The 20,613-nt window shown below is 47.2% G+C and overlaps 1 protein-coding gene across 3 annotated transcripts; it reads right to left on the bottom strand.

Moving 5' to 3' along the window:
- Nucleotides 1-4,300: 4,300 nt before the first annotated feature.
- On the bottom strand, nucleotides 4,301-18,730 carry MLN (motilin). Of its 3 annotated transcripts, none has more exons than XM_073320103.1 (5): nucleotides 18,293-18,730; nucleotides 12,855-12,989; nucleotides 10,425-10,547; nucleotides 7,240-7,348; nucleotides 4,301-4,414 (listed from the first exon to the last, which is right to left on the bottom strand). In XM_073320103.1, exons 2-5 carry the CDS (start codon nucleotides 12,969-12,971, stop codon nucleotides 4,407-4,409), a joined length of 357 nt encoding a protein of 118 aa, XP_073176204.1. In that variant the 5' UTR covers nucleotides 12,972-12,989; nucleotides 18,293-18,730; the 3' UTR covers nucleotides 4,301-4,406. The 3 variants fall into 3 exon arrangements, with proteins under 3 accessions (XP_073176204.1, XP_078705925.1, XP_073176205.1); XM_078849799.1 differs by having other exon boundaries at nucleotides 12,855-13,505; XM_073320104.2 differs by lacking the exon at nucleotides 18,293-18,730 and having other exon boundaries at nucleotides 12,855-13,595.
- Between the last annotated feature and the right edge of the window lie 1,883 nt (nucleotides 18,731-20,613).

Here is a 20,613-nt window from a genome sequence, read left to right on the forward strand (position 1 = left end):
GAGGGGTGCCAGAACTGGCTGATGTGAAACGGAGGTGTGGGGGGGGGCAATTTGTGGCTTCACCACTTCATCCCTACCACACAGAAGGGAGGATGAGAGGGACTGGATGAGGAATGCGTAGGGTCTGACCTTATGCAAGACGAGGCCTCCATCCCCGGTGTAGGCCCAGGGAGGCTGTCACCCCTCCTCCTCCTCCTGTGGAACCCAATCCCCCCTTATAGAAAACTAGTGCAAACTGTGTCCACTTACCCTTGCCAAAGGTGCACAGATACCACAGTGATGGGCACAGTCTAAGACGATAGATGGCGACTTCTGTTTGAAGCTGTAGACTGGCCCATAGTACCATTAGCTGCTATGCAGCTACCTGTTTATTCCCAGTGTCTCACCCAGAGTGCAGATTATAGAGACTGTTGGGTCTGCTAGTTGTAATTTCTACAGGCCCTTTTCTGTCACTCCTGCTCACATTTGTGGTACCGTAGTCCATGAGTAGCCCCACTGATTTCAATGGGGTTACATACAGAGTGAGGTGCCCCCCTGGTGGAATCAGGCCCTAAGTAGTTTGCAGAGCCAGTCAGGCTGAGATGTTCAAAGCCACCTAAGTCTGGACACCCAGTTCCCATGAAAATGAAAGAAACTGGGCCTTCAAGTCCCTGTGGTGACTTTGAACAGCTCTGCTTTAGTTAGTGTAGGATCAACCATGGCTCAAACTAACATGGTCACATGGGGGAGCAGGGAGAAGTTACTCCCCCCACACCAACACGACTTCATTAGACCTGCCCAGATTGTGGTAGTGGGCCAGCCTAAGTGGCTTCTCTGATGCTGCCTACTTGACGGGAGAGGAATCATAGAATCATAGAATATCAGGGTTGGAAGGGACCCCAGAAGGTCATCTAGTCCAACCCCCTGCTCGAAGCAGGACCAATTCCCAGTTAAATCATCCCAGCCAGGGCTTTGTCAAGCCTGACCTTAAAAACCTCTAAGGAAGGAGATTCTACCACCTCCCTAGGTAACGCATTCCAGTGTTTCACCACCCTCTTAGTGAAAAAGTTTTTCCTAATATCCAATCTAAACCTCCCCCACTGCAACTTGAGACCATTACTCCTCGTTCTGTCATCTGCTACCATTGAGAACAGTCTAGAGCCATCCTCTTTGGAACCCCCTTTCAGGTAGTTGAAAGCAGCTATCAAATCCCCCCTCATTCTTCTCTTCTGCAGGCTAAACAATCCCAGCTCCCTCAGCCTCTCCTCATAACTCATGTGTTCCAGTCCCCTAATCATTTTTGTTGCCCTTCGCTGGACTCTCTTCAATTTATCCACATCCTTCAAGTGTGGGGCCCAAAACTGGACACAGTACTCCAGATGAGGCCTCACCAATGTCACCAAGGAAGGTTTGAGTGAGTAGATAGATGTGGAGTCGTGGCTGCACCATCCCCAGGCACCTCCTGGATGCAGCGGGGGAGAGTATCCCACACCATAAAAAGGGGTGTAGCCGATTAACCCCCACCCAATACAAGAGGGAAGGTAGCTGCAAGCCCTGCCCCATCTCTCTAGAGTTACATGGTATTTAGACAGCAATCCTTCATACCGAGCACTCTTCACTTACGTTGGATACTCACGGTATTTGTGCCTGCCAGACACCCCATCACTCATGAGCTCAGCACAGGTGTGGCTGGAACTTTTCTTATCTCTGGCCAGATCGCGTGACATGTCCTGAGTCTGCCTGGCTTTCTGAGGAGGTTAAGACCTTATATTTAGTTCGTCTTTTTCTTTTCTTCAGCCTCCAGCTTAGCTAGAGGAAAATGTGATCAGTTTCTTGAGAGGTGAGTTCACAGCTACCCACGTATCGGCTTGCGGTAAGGTAATGGAGTTTGCTGCCCTGGAAACTGGATGACCTGCTGCTAGTGCAAGGAATTATTTGAGATGATGGTGGTAATCGAATGCTGACAATAGGAGGAAAAAGGGAAAGGAAAAGAACCGACACTTCTAAGCAGCCAGCCGGGATGCTGTGCATACAGATGGGTGCAGGAGCCAGCTTTCTGTTTTGGTTCATTACAGGGGTGCACATCAGAGGCAGGCAGCTTGAAGGGAAAGGAAAAGTGAGTGTGTGTGTACAGAGAACCAGGAGAAAGGAGAAGGCTAGTTAAAAAGACCCTGTCAAAATAGGTCAGGCCTAGAAAGGGGCCCGCTCTGATGATGGCAAGGGTTAGAAAATTGACTGCACAGATGGCCCCTTCTTACTGCTCAGAACTGTTTTGTGTGTGTATCTGGAGCCAGATCAGACAGACAGGGACAAAATTATGTTCTCATTCTCTCTCTCTGTAACTCCTCTTAGCCCTGCAGAGCTACTGGAGAGGGAGCTGGGTTCTACTCCGGCTTGTGCATCAGCTGAAGAGTCATGAGCTAAGTACTGACTGGCAGAGCCATCTTCTGCCCACGTAAAAGTCTAAAGGGGGAGTTCGCACCCCTTAGAGCCACAACTGGATCTCATGCCTCCTGCATGGAAGACAGGGTCAACCATGTCCATGGCACCAACCGACCCTCCCTTAGACTCCATGGAAGCTTCCTCAGGTTGTGGGCTCCCCAAGAGATTTTGTCTTGGCCCCATTGCCAGCCCTGAGGACAAGGCTCAAGTAAGTTGCTACAGCCAGAGGCTCTTTTGGGGAACCTCTGCACTGGGCAGTGTCCCTGCATGGGGGGAGCCCCAGGGGCATCTGCCAACTGGGGAAGCCCTCACAGGGCAGCATCACAAAGAGCAGGATGAAAGAGATTGGGCAGGTGCAGCCTTGTGCCTGGAGCAAATCAGAGACCCACACAGCTGTCAGGAGAGCTGCAGGGCTTGGGAGCAGAACCTCCTAGGTCTTCCTTCAAGAAGAGCCTCACCCAGTTTTCCTTCCCTATCCCGTGGTTTTCCCCTTGTAGGAGGGAACAGCTCAGGTTTGTAGAGAGTGCCCCATTAAGAACAACAGGCCAGTCTCTGATCTCACTTATGCTGTAAATCTGGTAAGTCAGTGGGCCAGATCCTCAACTGATGCAAACTGGGCTGGCTCCATGGAAAGCTGATTTACACCAGCCAAAGATCTGGCCCTATGAGACCACACCGTTTTCATTTCAGCCTTGCTGAATGCATCACATTTATTATCTTCCCTCCTCAGATTCAGTAACCAGTGATTTTATAGTGTAACCTGCCCCTTCAGCAACAATCCCTGCGAAACTCCAGCTACTTTAGCCTGATCAGTCTGTGCAGTGGAAATATGTGTTTGAAATGCATGTTAAAGCTGGCAAGCTCTCCTGACTACATGTACTGTTATATGGGAGGAGATTTATCTTCTCCTAAAAAGGGACCAGCTTTCAAAACACAAAATACAGAGCAGTTCCAATCGCATGTGTGTTATTTTGGCACTAATACTGCAGCTATTTAAATGATCCACAGTGACAGCAGAATTTATGTTAAATTGGGAGGATAAAATTGGATTAGAATTGGATACCTGTCACTCAGACATATTTGTCTCACTATTTCACATCTTACAGATGTTAAATTCCATGGTACCTATAGAGTGACTGTTCTTAATTAAGCAAAAGGCATGTAAATGCATCATAATGAATATTACATTAAATTAACCATTTACATTCAGTTGTGTTTGCAAAGTAGAAATAAACATGGATCTGTGTGTTATTGCAAGGCAGAAGTGAGCATGGACGATAAGCCACGTGTACTCACAGTGTAGTAGCTATGGGTAAAGTGCACCTGTCAGTAAGATGGATTTTCATATAGTTATGACGAAGTATTGCCATGATGTGTGGTCTAGCAGGAGGACGTGTTCTGTAGTGATTAAAGCAGGGAACTGCGAGTCAGGACTTCTGGGTTCTGTTCCCAGCTGTGGGAGAGTGTGTCCTCTAGTGATCAGACTGGGGAACAGAGAGTCAGGACTCCAGGATCCTATTCCAAGCTCTTGAAGGCAACATCCTCTAGAGAGTAGATCAGGGATGGATAGGCAGAACTCAGGGGTTTTGCTGTTTGACCTTGGGCAAGTCACTTAACCACCCTCTGTCTCAGTTTCCCCATCTGTAAAACTAGATCAACAATATTTATCTGCATTGGGGTGAATGAGGCCTAATTATTTAGTATGTGCAACATGCCCTGAGCTCTTCAGACAAAAGGTGCTATTCTATATACCCAGAAAGCATCACATTGTAGAGCCATTTTGATTCTTTCATGCACTTGGAGCTCACCATCTGATTATTAAAGACATTTTAAAGAAACAAGTCATTTATTTAATTCAACTGCACATTTTATTACCTTGCATCCAAATTTTTTTCTTTTGAAGCACTTTACAGATTTAGTTTTACAGAAGCATAGACCTGTAGTCCAGCAAGAAGCATCACTCTGCTCTTCTGGGTCTGAGGACATCAGTTAACTGTAAAGAGAGGAAAGAACAAATTCAGTCCTTCATAAGCCACACATACACTGCCAAGTCCTTTATATACAGTGCCCTGTCCTTTATAAGCCTTATACAGTCCTATACAAGACTCATCTACAGTTCCCAGTCCTTTACATACAATTCCTAATCCTTTATAAGCCTTACGTACAATTTTCAGTCCTTTACAGCTTTATGCGCAATACCCACCCTCCTCAGCTTCCACTCTTGAAGAAATGATGACAAACTGAAACCAGCATGTGCAATTGGAACCGTAATCCCACAGAAATGGTGGAAGCCCTGTTGCTAGGGTTATTTAAACCTAGACTGGATACAGCCCCAGAGAATTGACTGTAGATCACAATCCCGTACTGTTCTCCAACAGGGCATGCATGAATTGACTAAATAACCTACTGTCACAGAATTTTTCTGCCTCTAGTTTTTACATACCGAAGGCCAGGTTATCAGAAGAACTCAGGGCTAGGTTTTCAAGTGCTCAGCAACACAATTGCGGCCTGAGTTTCAGAGTTCAGCTCCCATTCAGACACCTAGATAGAGGCCTTTGAAAATCTGGCCTCGATTGCAGGTGCTGAGCTGTTTGGCCAATGTGGCCTAATATATGGGTGCTGCATTCTGCTGAAAATTTCACCCTAAATCCTGGGGTCCTTAGTGGTTACTCAGTGTTTACTTAGGGCTGGATTGTGCAGTCCTTTTGTACACTGCTCTGCTGAGCTTTTACTCACATAGTCCCATTGGTTTCAGCGGGGCGACTCGCATATGTGCACAACAGCGTGAATAGGAGATGCGTGATCTGGCCCTCCGTCCTCACTAAGGCAAACCCCATTGACTTCAGGGCTGAACAATTAGCACCTCAATTAGCCCTTAAGTTTCTGTGCACAGCAACATTCCCCCAAATACCTACAACTTGGTAATGCCAAGAGCCTGGTTCTGATCTCTGTCACACCCCTGTAACTTGAGAATATTTGCACTGAAAAGAACAGAGATACACTGATGTGTAACTGTTATAAAGGTACGACCCAATGCCCATGGAAGACAATGGAAAGTCTCCCTTTGACTTCAGAGAGTGTTGGGACAGAAAGCAAAGGCTAAATTGTCGCTCTGCCAGAAGCCCCATGTACAGGACAGCGTTAGGTTGTGCTCTCCAAGCATTAGACTGGGAAGTAGACTGTGTTTCTCCTTCCTTGGTGGAGGAGGCTGGGGAAGGGAACTTACATGGTGTTAGGCATACGGCTGGTGCAGTGTGTCACAGTTCAGGGCAACTGCACCTGTATTTTCCCCTTGTGGTCCAGCAAGGGCACCCACTCTAGGCTCCCAGCTCCTCAGCTGTCAGCTCTCTTGGGTGCAGATGCATTTCTTTCTCCCTCAAGACCGGGTTTTACCAGACTGCACAGTTCCCTGCCTATACTGTGAGTTCCCCAGAAAGTCAGACTGACGAAACAGGTCTGGTTTGCTTCTCCCCGGAGGCTAAAAGGAACATAATTGCCCACAGGTACAAGCTACCGCACAGCCCTTTCTAAGCAAGCACATTTATTCTTAAGGTAATAGCATTACAGAGAAAACACTAAAACACTAAAAGAACCTACACATGTGCTAAGAAGGCTTCCAGAGATCATCCCCCAGGTCCAACAAGAGCTCTGGTAGGAGTCAGCCCTTCCAACCCCACCAAGGGGTTTTTCTTTGGTTTCAACTTCAGAACACCTTTTGCTCAGAACAAGAACCCCCATGAACAGGTCAAGTCCTTCCAACCCTTTCCAGGAAGGACTGGGTCGTCCCTGGGACAGAAGGTCCTATCCGGTTGTTGGATCAGAAAGTAGGCCCACAGTCACTTTAAACTCAGGCTAGTTGTACAAAAGTCCTTTCTTTGTCCGCTGGTCTCTAGAGAATCCAGTCTGAGCCAGTATAAGCGAGCCTTCCCAGGGGGTGGGACCTCTCGTGTGGTGTTCCAGTTTGAATGAATTTGCCTCATCACCCACCCCTGTTCTTAGCTACTGGAGGTCTCCCTCAGGGAATTATATACAATCCCTGGCCCACAACGATGCATAATACTTAATACAGTAAGATCCCCCATAGATATGCCACCTCTGACACACAGAGGATGTCCCCAGCATGCTGACACAACTACACTGATTGCATTTTGGGGTGGAGCGCAAAGCTCCACTCACATATATATGGGGACTGGCAGCCCCATGAAGGCTGCTATCCTCTCTGCACTGGTACTCCTGGTGTGAGTAGACAGCTCAATGGAGTAAAGGGGGGGGGTCTTACACCCTCTTTTAGTCCCCTCGCTTGGTGTGCAGGATGGGCCACACTCTGGCCTTAGGGGAAGAGAGAAGCAGACTCAAAAATCAAGTATTTAGGCACCTAACTCCCACTGATTTCTCCTTAGCTATTCAGTGGCCCACCTGGGCTGGCCTGCAAAGTGCATTTTGCCCTCAATACCCATTCAGGAGGAGAAGGCAGCTCCTCAGTCTTGCTTTTACGCGAACACATTTTCAAACGGCTGGAACAATGTGTTTGCAAGGTCGTTCCCTAGCCACGGAGGAGGGACGTGAACGCAGGGAGCAGTACCAAGGGTGGTTGCTTGGAAATGGTAGGATGTCACTGTAACAATCGACAGCAGCACCGAGAGACCATTTGGGCAATGAGAAGGGAGCTTAATGTTCTTAAGCGCAAAGTGTACCCATGGTGGGCGGGGGGAAAAATGAGGACTCTGTAAAGGGAGCAAACATGACACAAAAGCCATTCCCAGAATATAAATATCACTCGGGGAGGGAGAGAGGCACAGTTCAAGTTCCTTTCAGTACCATTTCGAGCGTCCAGTAGCATCTCAGTTAGCAGTTCCTCCAGGACGTGCTGGTATTTTTCCAGCTGCCTAGCATTGAGCCGCATTCCAATTTCTCCAGGAGCAGTTAGCTGTGAAGGAAAGCACAGTTAACAAAAAAAGGAAAAAGAAGGGGGGGAGACGGATAACCTCCTACTTTATCAGTGTTGAAAAACAAGGGATCTTGTGCACAGAATTACGTGCTACTGCTTGCTAGAGTTTTCCCCACCAACCCCGTAGCCAGCCACTGAAAGTTGTAGCACGAGGAACAAGCTGGAAGTTCTGTCACATGGAATAAAGCTGGGCTGATCTAGTCTCCTATTTGGGGCTTGATCCTGCACCGTTCAAATCAATGGGAGTTTCCCTATGGACATGAAAGGGAAGAGGGACTGCACCCTTACTATGGTGGACATTGACATGGACTGGGTCTTCACAAGGGATAAGTTTCAGAGTAACAGCCGTGTTAGTCTGTATTCGCAAAAAGAAAAGGAGGACTTGTGGCACCTTAGAGACTAACCAATTTATTAGAGCATAAGCTTTCGTGAGCTACAGCTCACTTCTTCAGATGCATATCGTGGAAACTGCAGCAGGCTTTATGGCTGTCCTTGAACTCTTTACTCACTCTTGGGTTGCTAGATATCCCAGAGTTTCAATCCATTGGGTCATCCAGATGTTAGCTTGGTATTGTAGGCCGGATAGGCCACTGGCAATGAACAGCATACTGCCTCTACAATTAGCAGAGGTCCCAAAGGAGAAAGTGATCCTTGAACTTGACAAGCCCCTGTGTTGCAACGCTTTCTCAGGCCAGTCGTTCTATTGACTCCGATGCCTGAGTAAGAGCTGTATGAAGAGGCACATTTCTGCATGCAGCACCTCAGGACAGTTGCTAGGATGTAACAAAAGTGAACAGAATTGCTCAGGCCACATTTGGGGGTGGTGGTCAGACTCCAGGATGTGCCTGGTATTTAATGTTTCAGACTGAGAATGCTCAGTGTTTAGACACTAATATTAGACAGTTTTGGAAGAACAGATGTGTTAACTAACGTCCTGGCCAAATTCCAACTCAGCTAGACTTTACATCCTACCCTGGTACATTTCCCATGGATCCACATTCTTTCTCCTTCCCCTTTGCTGATGAAGAATAGTGATGTTTCCAACCCAGAAGTGGCTGCACTGACTGGTGAGTGAAACAATTCCTGGGCTGTAATTGAGGAGCCCAATTTTCTATCTTGGGTGACTGAGCAAACATGCCTCCGAGGGCTCAGATCGGCACGTAGATGCCGAAAAAAACTTGGATTTTCAGGGAACCTTTGACAAGGTCCCTCACCAAAGGCTCTTAAGCAAACTAGCAGTCATGGGATAAGAGGGATAGTCCTCTCCTGTATCACTAACTGGTTTAAAGACAGGAAACAAAGAGTAGGAATAAATGGTCAGTTTTCAGAATGGAGAGAGGTAAATAGAGGGGTACTCCAAGGATCTCTATTGGGACCAGTGCTGTTCAACATAATCATTATGATCTGGAAAAAGGGGTAAGCGAGGTGGCAAAGTTTGCAGATGATACATAATTACTCAAGATGCATACAAACCAGACTGTGAAGAGTTACAAAGGGATTTCACAAAACTGGGTGATTGGGCAACAAAATGGCAGATGAAATTCAGTGTAGATAAATGCAAATTGGAAAACATAATCCCAACTATACATATGAAATGATGGGTTCTAAATTAGCTGTTACCACTCAAGAAAGAGATCTTGGAGTCATCGTGGAGAGTTCTCTGAAAACATCTGCTCAATGTGCAGTGATAATCAAAAAAGTGAACAATGTTAGGGACTATTAGGAAAGGGAAAGATAATAAGACAGTAAGTATCATAATGCCCCTATATAAGTCAATGGAATGCCCACACCTCGAATACTGCAAGCAGTTCTGGTCGCCACATCTCTCAAAAGATATATTAGAAATGTAAAAGGTACAGAGAAGGGCAACAAAAATGATTAAGGGTATGGAACGGCTGCCGTATGAAGAGAGATTAATAAGACTGGGACTCTTCATCTTGGAAAAGAGACGACGAAGGGGGGATATGATAGAAGTCTTTAAAAAGCATGACTGATGCAGAGAAAGTGAATAAGGAAGTGTTATTTACCCCTTCACATAACACAAGAACCGGGGTCACACAATGGAATTAACAGGCAACAAGTTTAAAACAAAACAGAAGGAAGGATTTCTTCACACAACGCACAGTCAACCTGTGGAAATCATTGCCAGGGGATGTTGTGAAGACCAAAAGCATAGCTGGGTTCAGAAAAGAATTAACTAAATTAATAGGGAATAGGTCCATCAATGGCTATTAGCCAAGAAGGTCAGGGACGCAACCCCAAACTCTGGGTGTCCCTAAGCCTCTGATTGCCAGATGCTGGGACTGAATGATAAGGGATGGATCACTTGATGATTGCCCTGTTCTCTTCATTCCCTGGGAAGCACCTGGCATTGGCCACTGTCAGAAGACAGAATGTTGGGCTAGATGGCCCAATATGTTCTTAGGTTTTAAAACAGGTATTTTTCTGCCTCTGAGTGCTGATTAAAGAGTCCAAGAGTGAAGCTGGATGGACTCAAGTTTGTAAACTTGGTACCCCCTCTACAAGGTCCTTAGGAATCCTTCAGGTTCAAAGGTGCTGGACAATTCACAGGTGATAACAAGCCTACTTTAGTAAATATCAAGATAAATCCCAAACCAAAAGCCTGAAGCAGACTTGCAAAATCTTGAGCAGCAGTGGCAGATGTTTATTGAGAGGTAAATAAAATATCAGTAGATTTTTCACCATCAGCATGCCAGGCAGGGTAAGTAGACTCAGGGGCTGAGCTACTAAACTTTCAAGACAAGTCTGCAAGGCTGAGGTGCACCCTGCGCCCATCTTGTGATGTAAACTTGCTCAATGTCTGGGTCCAGTTTATAGGAATTGGGTAGTATCCCTTTAAACGATTCCTGAGCCTGCCAGTGGCCCTTACTGTCTTCTATTGCAGAAGCCATCAGAACCTAACAGAGCAGCAATGTACACATATAGGTAGGCCTCATATGTTTGTATCTGGTCAGCGAACGTGGTTATTGGACACCCAATTGCACCTGTGTGGTTTCCTCATATACTTAAGGGTCCCCTCCACCATTCTCCTCACCTTGATGATCTCGCCCTCGTCCACACCCTCCACATCAGAGAGCTCGGTGACTTCTCTGCCTTCCGATCGCTTCTGCAACATCAGGGATTTCTTTTGCGCTTTGTTCCTCTCTTTCTCCTGCAGCTACACAGCAAGGTACAGTAAAGAACAAACACCAAGGATCAGGAAGGTCACACGGACAAGGGTTGGGGTGGGGCAGAGTGGCTGCTTGTTCAGCGAAGGGTGAAGCATGTCACTCGTGCTATGCGTTATTAATAGGCCATTCTGGGGTGGGTTGTGTTGTCCCTCTATGATATATGCAGTGAAATCCCTCCTCAGCGCAAACCTCAGGAGAGCAGCAACAATTGAGGGGGGTTGAAAGATTTCATACTATGGCTTTGGGAACCCGCTGGGGGGCGGGGGGGGGGGATCTTTGCAGTGGTTGCTCAAGGCAGGGTCTGTCTGCTGGAGGTGGGTCCATAGTGCTGCCCTAACTGCTACACTGAATTTTAAAAGGGGTATTTTCAGTGTGAGAGAGGCAGATTGTGGACAAAAAATAAGAGGGACTCCCCTCTCGCTCCAGAGGACCCTTGATTGTGATGAGCACCCCTGGGGGAAGCGAGTTTGTATGGGCTACTGGTGGATGACACATTGCAAAAGTCCACATCAGTATACACTCTATAGGCTAGTGCTGAGACACAATGGGGAAGCTTTCATGGCTGCTTCCCATTTCTCATTAGTTTGCCTTATTGTTTAAACTGGATCCACGTACTTCCCCTTGCCCTCTGATAGTGGTGAAGAATGACCATGCTCCACCCAAGAAGCGGCTGCATGGATGCTCAGCAGAGACACCAAGGGAGGAATAGGCCATCCCCGCTCATTCCTACACAGGGTGTGAAATCCTGGCCCCACTGAAGTCAAGGGGAGCCTGGCTAATTATTTCAATGGGGCCAGGATTTGACCCATGGTCTCTCCAGGATGAAGCACATCAGTGAGGTGGTGGTGGGGTGGGGGATGTGAGAAGCTTGTGTGAAAACAGAGAACATTAGTCTCTAGGGCTGTCAGCCTGGCACCTTTCAGCAACATTAGTTTCACATCAAAAGGAAAGGATTTTCCTCTGTGCGTGTCCCAGAACTGAAACCTATTTGGCGCATGGTTAATTATTTGTTAGAACAAAGAGGCACCACAGAATTATGACGGGAGACTGCAGCTTCTCCATAAAAATCGAAGCCATTAGCTCTTTTAACAATTATAAAAGAAAACCGTTAAAAAATATCCACAGACGAATGTAAATGGGCCTTTTGTTTCCACTATCCTATTTTATGTTCAACTGAATCCTGGCTCTTGCAACCTAATCCTGAGTCTTTCACTCAAATTCCTCTGCGGGACTGGTGAATAAAGTGCTTTTCACACTTTGAGGATCCTATAAGCTGCCCTACTGACCACATTCCAGTTCTGCTGTGGGACCTGTCATGCTATGGGGAGTCTGTTCCAGCTACATTTCCACTAGAGATGGACTTGAGAGAGCTGGTCTGAACCTTTGACCCATTGAGAGCTTTACATCAGTAAGAACTATGTTGGCCCAAGGTTCATCTCCCATTGAAAGCCCCAGCTAAGAAAAGCATTGCTCTTCAGGCAAGCACATAAATGTGTGTTTAAAGTTAAGCCCAGGCTTACAAGATTTCCTGAATCAGGGCCCAAGTCAGCACTCTGAGCACGCTTGTAGACGATCACCCTATAAATACAGTCTTAGGCTGTTGCCTGGAAGATTGGTGGTTTGAACCCTCTTAAGGGATATCAGCTCCACCGCAGCACGACTGAGAATAAACTGAGCCAGTGCCCCCGGACTTGCCCCACTTTTCCAACGACATGGACTTAAAGAAATCATCCTCCTTGTCTTTTCTCACCTGCGCTGTGTGAGGTCTGGCACCGGTGCACTTAAGGATTTAGTGGGTTAGCACACTAGCCCTTCACCTCTGAAAACTGGTCGCCTCAAGGCATAAGACAAATGGATCTGCTGCTCTCAGCCAGACCCCTAGTGATGACGAGGGTCATCTGGGTATATTTTCATTCAATCAATTCCCTGCACCATTGGGCATTACTGCACCTCAGTGCCTCCTGTTCTCTGCCTGTGGCACAAAATAGTTTAGTCTCATGAGGGCTGTGACACTTTGGTCTAATTCTGGTGGTTGGGGTTGGCGTGGAAGTGGCTGGGTTGTGTGTAGTGGCCTCTGCCTGAAAGGTGGTCAGACTAGCCGTGGTGGTCCCTTCTGGCCTTAAACTCTATGAAGCCTTAAACTCTATGGCAACATCATGAAACCACCCATCAAAACGGTAGTGTCTCTGCTCAGAGGGGATGAACTATGAGCTGTGTGTGGGAAGCGTGCACAGGATGTGCCTTCCTGCACCACGCAGGGCTCCAGCCATTGCAGTATGGTTCTCAGAGGTTACCTGCATCCTCTCGATGTCGCTGCGAGTGAAGAAGGCTAGGTAGCCTTCAGTCTGTTCAGCCAGCATGGCCACCACGTACACCACCAGCAGAGAAGCCACCACCTTCCTGGAAACCATCACGAAGCTTGAGAAAGCCTGAGCAACACAGGAGAGGGGAAGGTCAGAACATGCCAGCAGGGATGGCTGCCTGCCGTGGTGCACAGCAGTTCAACCAACAACAGGAACAAAGAACCAAGCCCAGAAAGGAATAACCCCGAGTTATAGTTCAGACAATTTATCCTTCCTGGGACACAGAGCTTGGGTTTCTTTGGCCTTTATTTCTGATCAACAGCCATAGACTTCATATTTGTTCTCCAAGCTGCTTCTGTCACTGACATTAGGTATTGAGTGACAGTTTAACCTCCCCTTGAGGGCCTGACCTCCAGCCAATGGCCCAATCTTAAGAACGATAAACATCCCAGAATTGCAACTCCCTCTTCCCTACGGTCTACACCCAGTGAACCATACGATTTGGCAGCTGGGGATGCTTACCTGGTATGGGAGGCAAAGTGCTCTCAGCAAGCACTTGGGTAAAGATACCTGGGCTTGCTTGCACCTGCTTTGCACAGCACAGAGCTGGGAAATGCCACTGGCTGGGAAGGATTTCTCAGTCTGTACAAAAGAAAACTACTTTGGAGGCTGAACATTTTCGTTTAGATTTTGCATATGGGAGCGCTCTCCTGGCAGACCTCATGCTGCCGAAAAATGATATGGAAGGAAGGTTTCCCCCCAACTCCCCGGAACTCTGGGTTGCTGAACAAAACAAATGTTGAAAGGTTCAGGCTGAGATTTCCAAAAGTGACTGGTGGTTTTGGGTGCCCAACTTCAGACCCCTTAAAAGGGGCCTATTTCCAGAGGGCAGGTGCTCAGCATTGCCTGCATATTAGGCCCCTTTATGCTGGGCAGTGGGTACCCAAAATCACCAGTTGCTTTTGAAAATCTTGGCCTAAAAATGTATGGAGCAACTGTGGGCTGAGGAGGGCCTGGTCTGACTTACACTGAGAGGTGAAGCATACATTTGTGTGTCTCTAGTTAGAATGACTCCCTGGCTATAAGGCGCAGATACCCATTGAGTTCCCCACTTTGAGATGTCTAGAATGTCTGCTTCCTTTGGCAAGCAGAGTTTGGAACTGTGCCGGCTTTTGACAGGCTGCTTTGACTACTGCATCATCCTAAAACACACAAATGCCCTCTGAACCTGCAGCAGCTGTGACTGACAGCCACCTCGTCTTCTTCCTAGAAGGGTCCTCTAAGCCGATTGGACTTCTAGACTCCCGCCTCTAGAACGCAACGGTTTTAGGCTTTGAGTCAGCAAGGGACCGACGGGTTCATTGGAACATTGACTTCGCTGGGACTCCTTGCCTGCGACAGACCCTTGCTGGATCGGGGCCTGACTCAACAAAGACGCAGCTTCATTTTCTAATCACGAGCCAGAGGAAGGGCCACCTCCAAGCACCTCTGTGCATTTCAAGCCGTGAGCCTCTCGACTCCCAGCCTGACTTCTAGCAGCCTGGAAGATGGACACAGAAGAGGATGGAAGGCAGGGGAAATCTGCTCCAGAGGGGAAATCCTTCCTTTATGCAGTGAAAGGGAAGGTTCCATGCAGCCCTGCCTAGAACTCCGCCAACAGACTCTGGCTTAAGTGCGTGCTTCCATGAAGCAGGTTCTTATGCAATACCAGTTGTTTGCACTTTAAATTGTATACACAGCACTTGATGAATGCTTGGGTTTTGCTAGCTGGATAATTAATAATTAATAAACAGGTTTAATATAATGCTTTGTATTCCTGACCTAGCATGTTGCCTCCAAAGATCTCCAAGTGCTTTACTGCATTATCCCCACCTTACAATTGGGGAAACTGAGTCACAGAGAGGCAAAGTAACTTGCCCCCCAGTTACTGAGTCAATGGCAGAGCTGGGAACAGAATTAAGGGGTCGTGCTTTAGGGAGTGGGGTCTAGTGGTCAGAGCAGAGTACAGATCCCATGCTTTAACTCTGTCCCTGAGCTGAAAATACAACCAAGGAGTCCTTATTAGCAGGACCCCTTTCTAAGCACTAGACACTGCCAGTTCTCATGGGTGTGTTCCTGGGCAGTAACTTCTTACATTTAAACTACAGTTTTATGGAGCGTTAAATACCTATTCAGTTCTGCCAACACTACACCTCCGTTACAGTGTGTATGAAATCCAGACTTGCTCAGGGGAAAATACTTCAAGCTACCACGCTGAGCTTCCATAGTGAGGGAAGTGTCCTGATTTAGCAGCTTTAGTATAACTGTTTTATTATAATTATTTTTATTTTCTCTCAATAAACTTTGGGGGAGAAGGGAAATCAAGCCAGCATGCTAGTGTCTCTAATCCCATAAGGGACCTATAAGACAGTATGGGCAACTCCCACAGGTGGGCTGAGCCCTTTAATAAATCTTGCTAGGTCATACAGAGCTGCAGACATCATTTGCCACCCGAGCTCTACAGGAAACCAGTTTAAAGGGATTTAAAAACCAGTTTCCAACCTGATTTAGCAGCAATTTCACATCAGAGGGAGGATTTATGTAAATATTAAATCTCCTCTTTAAATATTAAAACGTTCTCTCTTGAACACATTTAATGAAGTCTGGTCCCACTACGTAACTGCTTTACCCAATTTTATCCTGATCCTTAATTATTTTTAAAAAGCTTTTGGTTGAGGCATTATTAAAGGGACACTGTCAGGTCAAATCTGGCCCCAGAATTAGATTTCATGTAAATATAAACTTGTACAGACCAACAGAAACTAACAAACATTCCGTCCCACAGCATTTGCCACCCGATCATTTTGGCATTGTGCTAGCCCAGGCAAGCCAAGGAAGAGCCATCTCAGATGCCACTGAATAAAAAACACTAGGACTTCTGTATCAGATCACAGTGTGTGCTGGTCTTGGGTCTGCTTCTCCATTGTCCTGCACTAAGTGTTGTCATTTACACCTGTGCAAAATGATACCAAAACAGAATGGTAGGGCCAGATTCTAAGGTGGTGTAAACTGGCATCGTGTTGATATACACCAGCAAAAGATCTGACCCAGTAGTGGATTACCCCCATATTGCATTCACTTTGCACAGGTGCAGATGACTTTATGAGGTTTGGGGCAACAGAGGCTCGGCCCCCCCACTGCAACAGGGGCCAGTCCAAGCTGCTAAAAACTCACGCAACAGACAATTTTGTAACATCCTGCCCACATGGTGAGGTTTCTTCCTGACCCTAGGCAGTTAGTGGCTGGTTTATCAGACCTACTGATTGCACTGGGAGATTCTGCTGTAAAATCAGTTGCACCATGTGACCTAGTGCCATGCAGCGATTGCTTGGCTGTACTGATCAAAAGGGGATTGCCTAGGTCTTTCCTTAAAACAGGATTCTACCATGCTTATGTCCTGATGCACATTCTCTCTCAATAGGATCATTCTTTTGTGTCTTCATTTATTCCGTAACATCAATAAACTACTGCCCTCCCGCAACAAATACCCCAGTCACCTCCTTCATCTCCCACTTACTAGCCCTTTGTGAAGCTGTTCTCTCTCTGTTCCTGGAGAAAAGCTCCTGTTTTTTACTTTATCCATCCAGCCAGTCCACTGAACATCCCTTCCTTACTTTGTAAACAGGACACGTCTTTCATATTTTAAGACTCCAGCTCGGTGCCTCCCCAGGCGAATCTATAGCTTGCTGTTTGTGAGTTACTTTCACAGGTAGCATTTGAAAGAGAAAGTGCCAAGAGGTAAGATTCCAGGGTGGGCATCAGTACAGCATGGTATTCTGGGCACTTTGGGCCAGATTCTACATTGCCCTGCACCTTGCATTGGCATTTCCGGTAAAAATGCCACCATTCTGATCTGGGACCTTTGGTCTAAATGACGACACAACTCACAGCACAATGAGCAGTCAAGCCCTTTATTCCCTGAGCATTGGTTCAGGATCAGTGAGGGACATCAAAAGGTTAATTTAGGCAGAAGTTGCATCTGCTCCATCTCTTGTGTTCAGGGCATCTATCTCCTGGAGTGCTCTATTCCTATACGGCTCCCTGAATCTCTGCCACATATTCCATTGTCTGATGGGTCTAACAGGCAGGTAATGAGAAGGGAGTCAGTTTAATCAATGCTGATAAAGAGAGGGAAGTGCAGAAAGCACCTTCCGCCTGGATTAAACAGTGATGTTGATCCCTCTTATTAGGCTTGAGGCATCTCTCCTGTTTAAAAGTATCTGTTGAGCTGCAATCAACTAACTCTTGCCATGGCAACTCTGCGGGTAGCAGGGTAGGCTGGATTGGCTCTCCCTATCTGAGAGTTCAGTGGGATGTATCTGGATGGAGACTGAGAGTAGCAGCAGCAGCAGCCTCATTAGCAACAAGAAATTAAACTCCATGGAAAAATGGATGAAAGATCTCTGAATAGGAGAGAAATCAGAGCGGAGAAGAGCTTAGATATCATGATAATGGGCATTACCAGATGGGTGCGTGGGGGAACTAAGAGAGAGGAATTGTTGGAGGGTAAATAATGTTAAAGGAAGGAAGAGAGGAAAGAGGGGACAAGGCACAATAACAACAATAGCCCCAAAATGGAAAGTATCTTCCACCCGAGGAGCTCAACGTTCTTTAAAATCTCCAGGGTGAAATTCACTGCAAGAGATCTATGCCCCATTAAAGTCCTGCTTATAATAGAATATCAGCCTTGTGCAGGATCTCTGCACAGGGGTGAATTTCACCTAACAGTTCACTAAATCTCCTCCCCCCCAAATGAAGTGGGTAAATATTATCATCCCATTTTACAGAGAGGGATGTGAGGCATGGAGACCCCACGGTCCACAAAACAAGCTGGAGAACCCAGGAGTCCTGAGTCCCAGTCCTCAGCTCTAGCATCGGGACATCCCCAGATGGGAAGAGGTTGATTCTCTTATTAGTGATATACAGTTCAAGGTTCATGTAAGGGAACCAGGAATGATCACTAGAACCGGGGAGAGAAATTTAAATGGAACCATATTCCACTGGAATATCCAGCTCTGCCAAAATCAGAAAAGCTCGATTTTGTCAGAATGTTGTTTTGGAAGAAAACCAGAGGGAAAAAATAGTTCTGGCAACATTGAAATGTCCTGTTTTGACGTTTCCATAATGAAACTTTTCGGTTTAAAAAAAACCTGTATTCGATCATGTCTAAACCCCCATTTTTTTTTCTTTTCCCCCAGAATCTTCCTTCACAGAGAAGTCAGAAAGGTTTGGTTTTCTGCTCCCATTTGGAAAGGACCTAGGCTTTGAAATCTCAAAATCCTTCATGAAATGGAACTTTTGTCCTCTGCTGACCCTGTCTCAAAACCTTTGAGCGTTGACTGTCCATTGCAGCATTATCACAAGCAGAAATGAAGACACTCATCACTTACCTAGGGAGTGCAGCAGTCTCTCCTTGGCAGTCAGGGCTTTCTGACTTCTCCTGTGTGCTCCTGCTCGATCTCTTAGCCCTTTATAGGCCCACCACAAGCGCCCAGTTACATCATCAATGATCAGTGGTGCCCGTGGCTCCCAGAAGCGGTCACTGAATACTTGGGGTGTCTAGAAACGGCTTTGTTGCTCAGGCAGCAACTTCTTCTGCAAGGAATTTTTTTAAGAGTTCCCAGTTTCCCAGGAAGATCACAGCCTGCCTCCACAAGTGGCAGTCCTCAGAATGCTTGTGTGAGGTCATCACAAACCAAATCCTGGCCCCTTGGAAGATAACAGCAAACGTTTCATTCTCACTAGAAGATTTGGCTCTATGGAAACACTGTGGGTCAAATTCAGAGCCGACCTATATCTCATGCCAGAGAGAAAGGATGATCTTGTGGTTATGGCAATGGATTTGGACTCAGGGTATCTGGGTTGTATACCAGGCTCTGCCACAGACTCCTTGTGTGACCATGGCCAAGTCACTTAATCTCTGTGTGCCTCAGTTTCCCCATCTGCAAAACAGGGGTAATGAATAAGGCTACATTTTAGACATGGGTATTTTTACTAAAAGTCATGGACAGGTCACAGGCAATAAACAAAAAGTCAAGGCCCCATGACCTGTCCATGACTTTTACTAAAAATACCTGTGACTAAATCTTACCTGCTGAGAGGAGGGCGCTCCTGAAGATTGCTGCTGGGGGCAGGCCACGTGGGGCCACGCTTCTGCTGGGGGGGGAGGAGGGCAACCCAGAGCCCCACTGCAGCTGGGGGTGGCCCAGGGTCCCCTGCCACTGGGTTGGGGGAGGGTGGCCTATGGCTCCGCTGCCTCTCCGGGCGGGGGGCAGCCCGGAGCCCCCCAGATGCTGCTGTTGGTCTGGGTGGGGGGGTGGCCCATGGCCCTGCCGCTGCTCTGGGTGGTGGACAGCCCAGGGCCCCACCGCCACTGGTCTATGTGGGGGTTGGCCCAGGGCCCTGCTGCCGCCACGGGTCTGAGTGGGGGATGGCTCACGGCCCCGCCACTGCTGGTCCAGGTGGGGGCGGCCCATGGCCTCACCACTGCTGATGCAGGCGGGGGCAGCCCGGGGCCACCCAACCACAGCCGCTGCTGGTCTGGGGGCGGCCTGGGGCCCTGCTGCCACAGCCGCTGGTCCTGGACCGCTGCTCCAAGGCAGCGCCGGGGACCAGCTGCCTGGGGCTGCCAGATCAGCGGCCAGTGAGGCTGGCCCCTGGGATTCCCCAGCTGCTGGGGTGTTCCTGGGGTCAGCCCCACCAGCATGCAAAATTCACGGAGGTCACGGAAAGTCACAGAAGCCGTGACCTCCGTGAATGATTCGCAGCCTTAGTAATGAACCTTCCTTTCTCCCACCCTTTGCTTGTCTGGTCCATTTAGAGTGTGATCTCTTTGGGACAGGGGCTGTCTCTTACTGTGTGTCCATAAAGCACCTAGCACAGTAAAGTTTGGATCTTGACTGGGTGGGCTGTAAATGCAACCAAAATGCCAACAAATAATAACAATGATGCCACTGAAATAAATGTAAGTCAATATAAATTGTATGTCAAAATGTAAGTCAATGTAAATAAATGTAATAAAATGTAACCTATGATATTACAATTGCATGGATTTAAAGTAAGGATTGACCTAGAAGAATGTAGAGCCAAATATTAAAATAATAAATAATGTTTTACATATTTAATCTATCACCATTCATCACAGAGCACTTTATGGATAACTTGAGCCTTTTAAAGTAGTCTAGGAGGTTTATCTATCTATTTGTATGGTATTCCCATATTCCCATATTCCCTATTCCCATAATATCTGAGCACTTGCCATTCTGTAATACATTTAACCTCTCAACCCTCCTGTGTGGTAGGGCAGGGCTATTATCCCCATTTTACAGTTGGGGAAACTGAGGCAGAGAGACTAAAAGTAACTTGTCCAAGGTCACACGGGAAGTCTGTGGCAGGGCAGGGACCAGAACACAGCTCTCCCAAGCCGAGGCTAGTGCCCTAATTACTGGTCATCCATCCTCTCTGGACACCATTAGACACAAATGCTCAGAATCTGTCACGCTGCCCCTTGTGTTGTCATTTATACCTGTGCAAAAAGGGTGCAAAGTAAGAGTAAAATGCTATCGGTAGCATTTTACACTCACTGTGCACTGGTGTAAATGATGACAGGATGCAGAGCACCAGAGAATCAGGCCAGTCAATCGCCTGGACAGTTTAGAAAATCCCAGCCAAGGCTCGTTTCACCCATCCCTGAAATGCAGCTGCATCTAGG

Source organism: Lepidochelys kempii, chromosome 21 (genome assembly GCF_965140285.1).
Source record: "Lepidochelys kempii isolate rLepKem1 chromosome 21, rLepKem1.hap1, whole genome shotgun sequence".
Lineage (NCBI taxonomy): Eukaryota > Metazoa > Chordata > Testudines > Cheloniidae > Lepidochelys > Lepidochelys kempii.

Bases quoted from the DNA above. Each gene is read 5' to 3' on its own strand.
- MLN (XM_073320103.1), bottom strand. From the start codon at position 12,971: ATGGTTTCCAGGAAGGTGGTGGCTTCTCTGCTGGTGGTGTACGTGGTG. The intron at 10,548-12,854 runs GTAACCTCTGAG...CTTGCTGTGTAG, and splicing joins GCGACATCGAGAGGATGCAG to CTGCAGGAGAAAGAGAGGAA. The intron at 7,349-10,424 runs GTGAGGAGAATG...TTTCCTTCACAG, and splicing joins ACGAGGGCGAGATCATCAAG to CTAACTGCTCCTGGAGAAAT.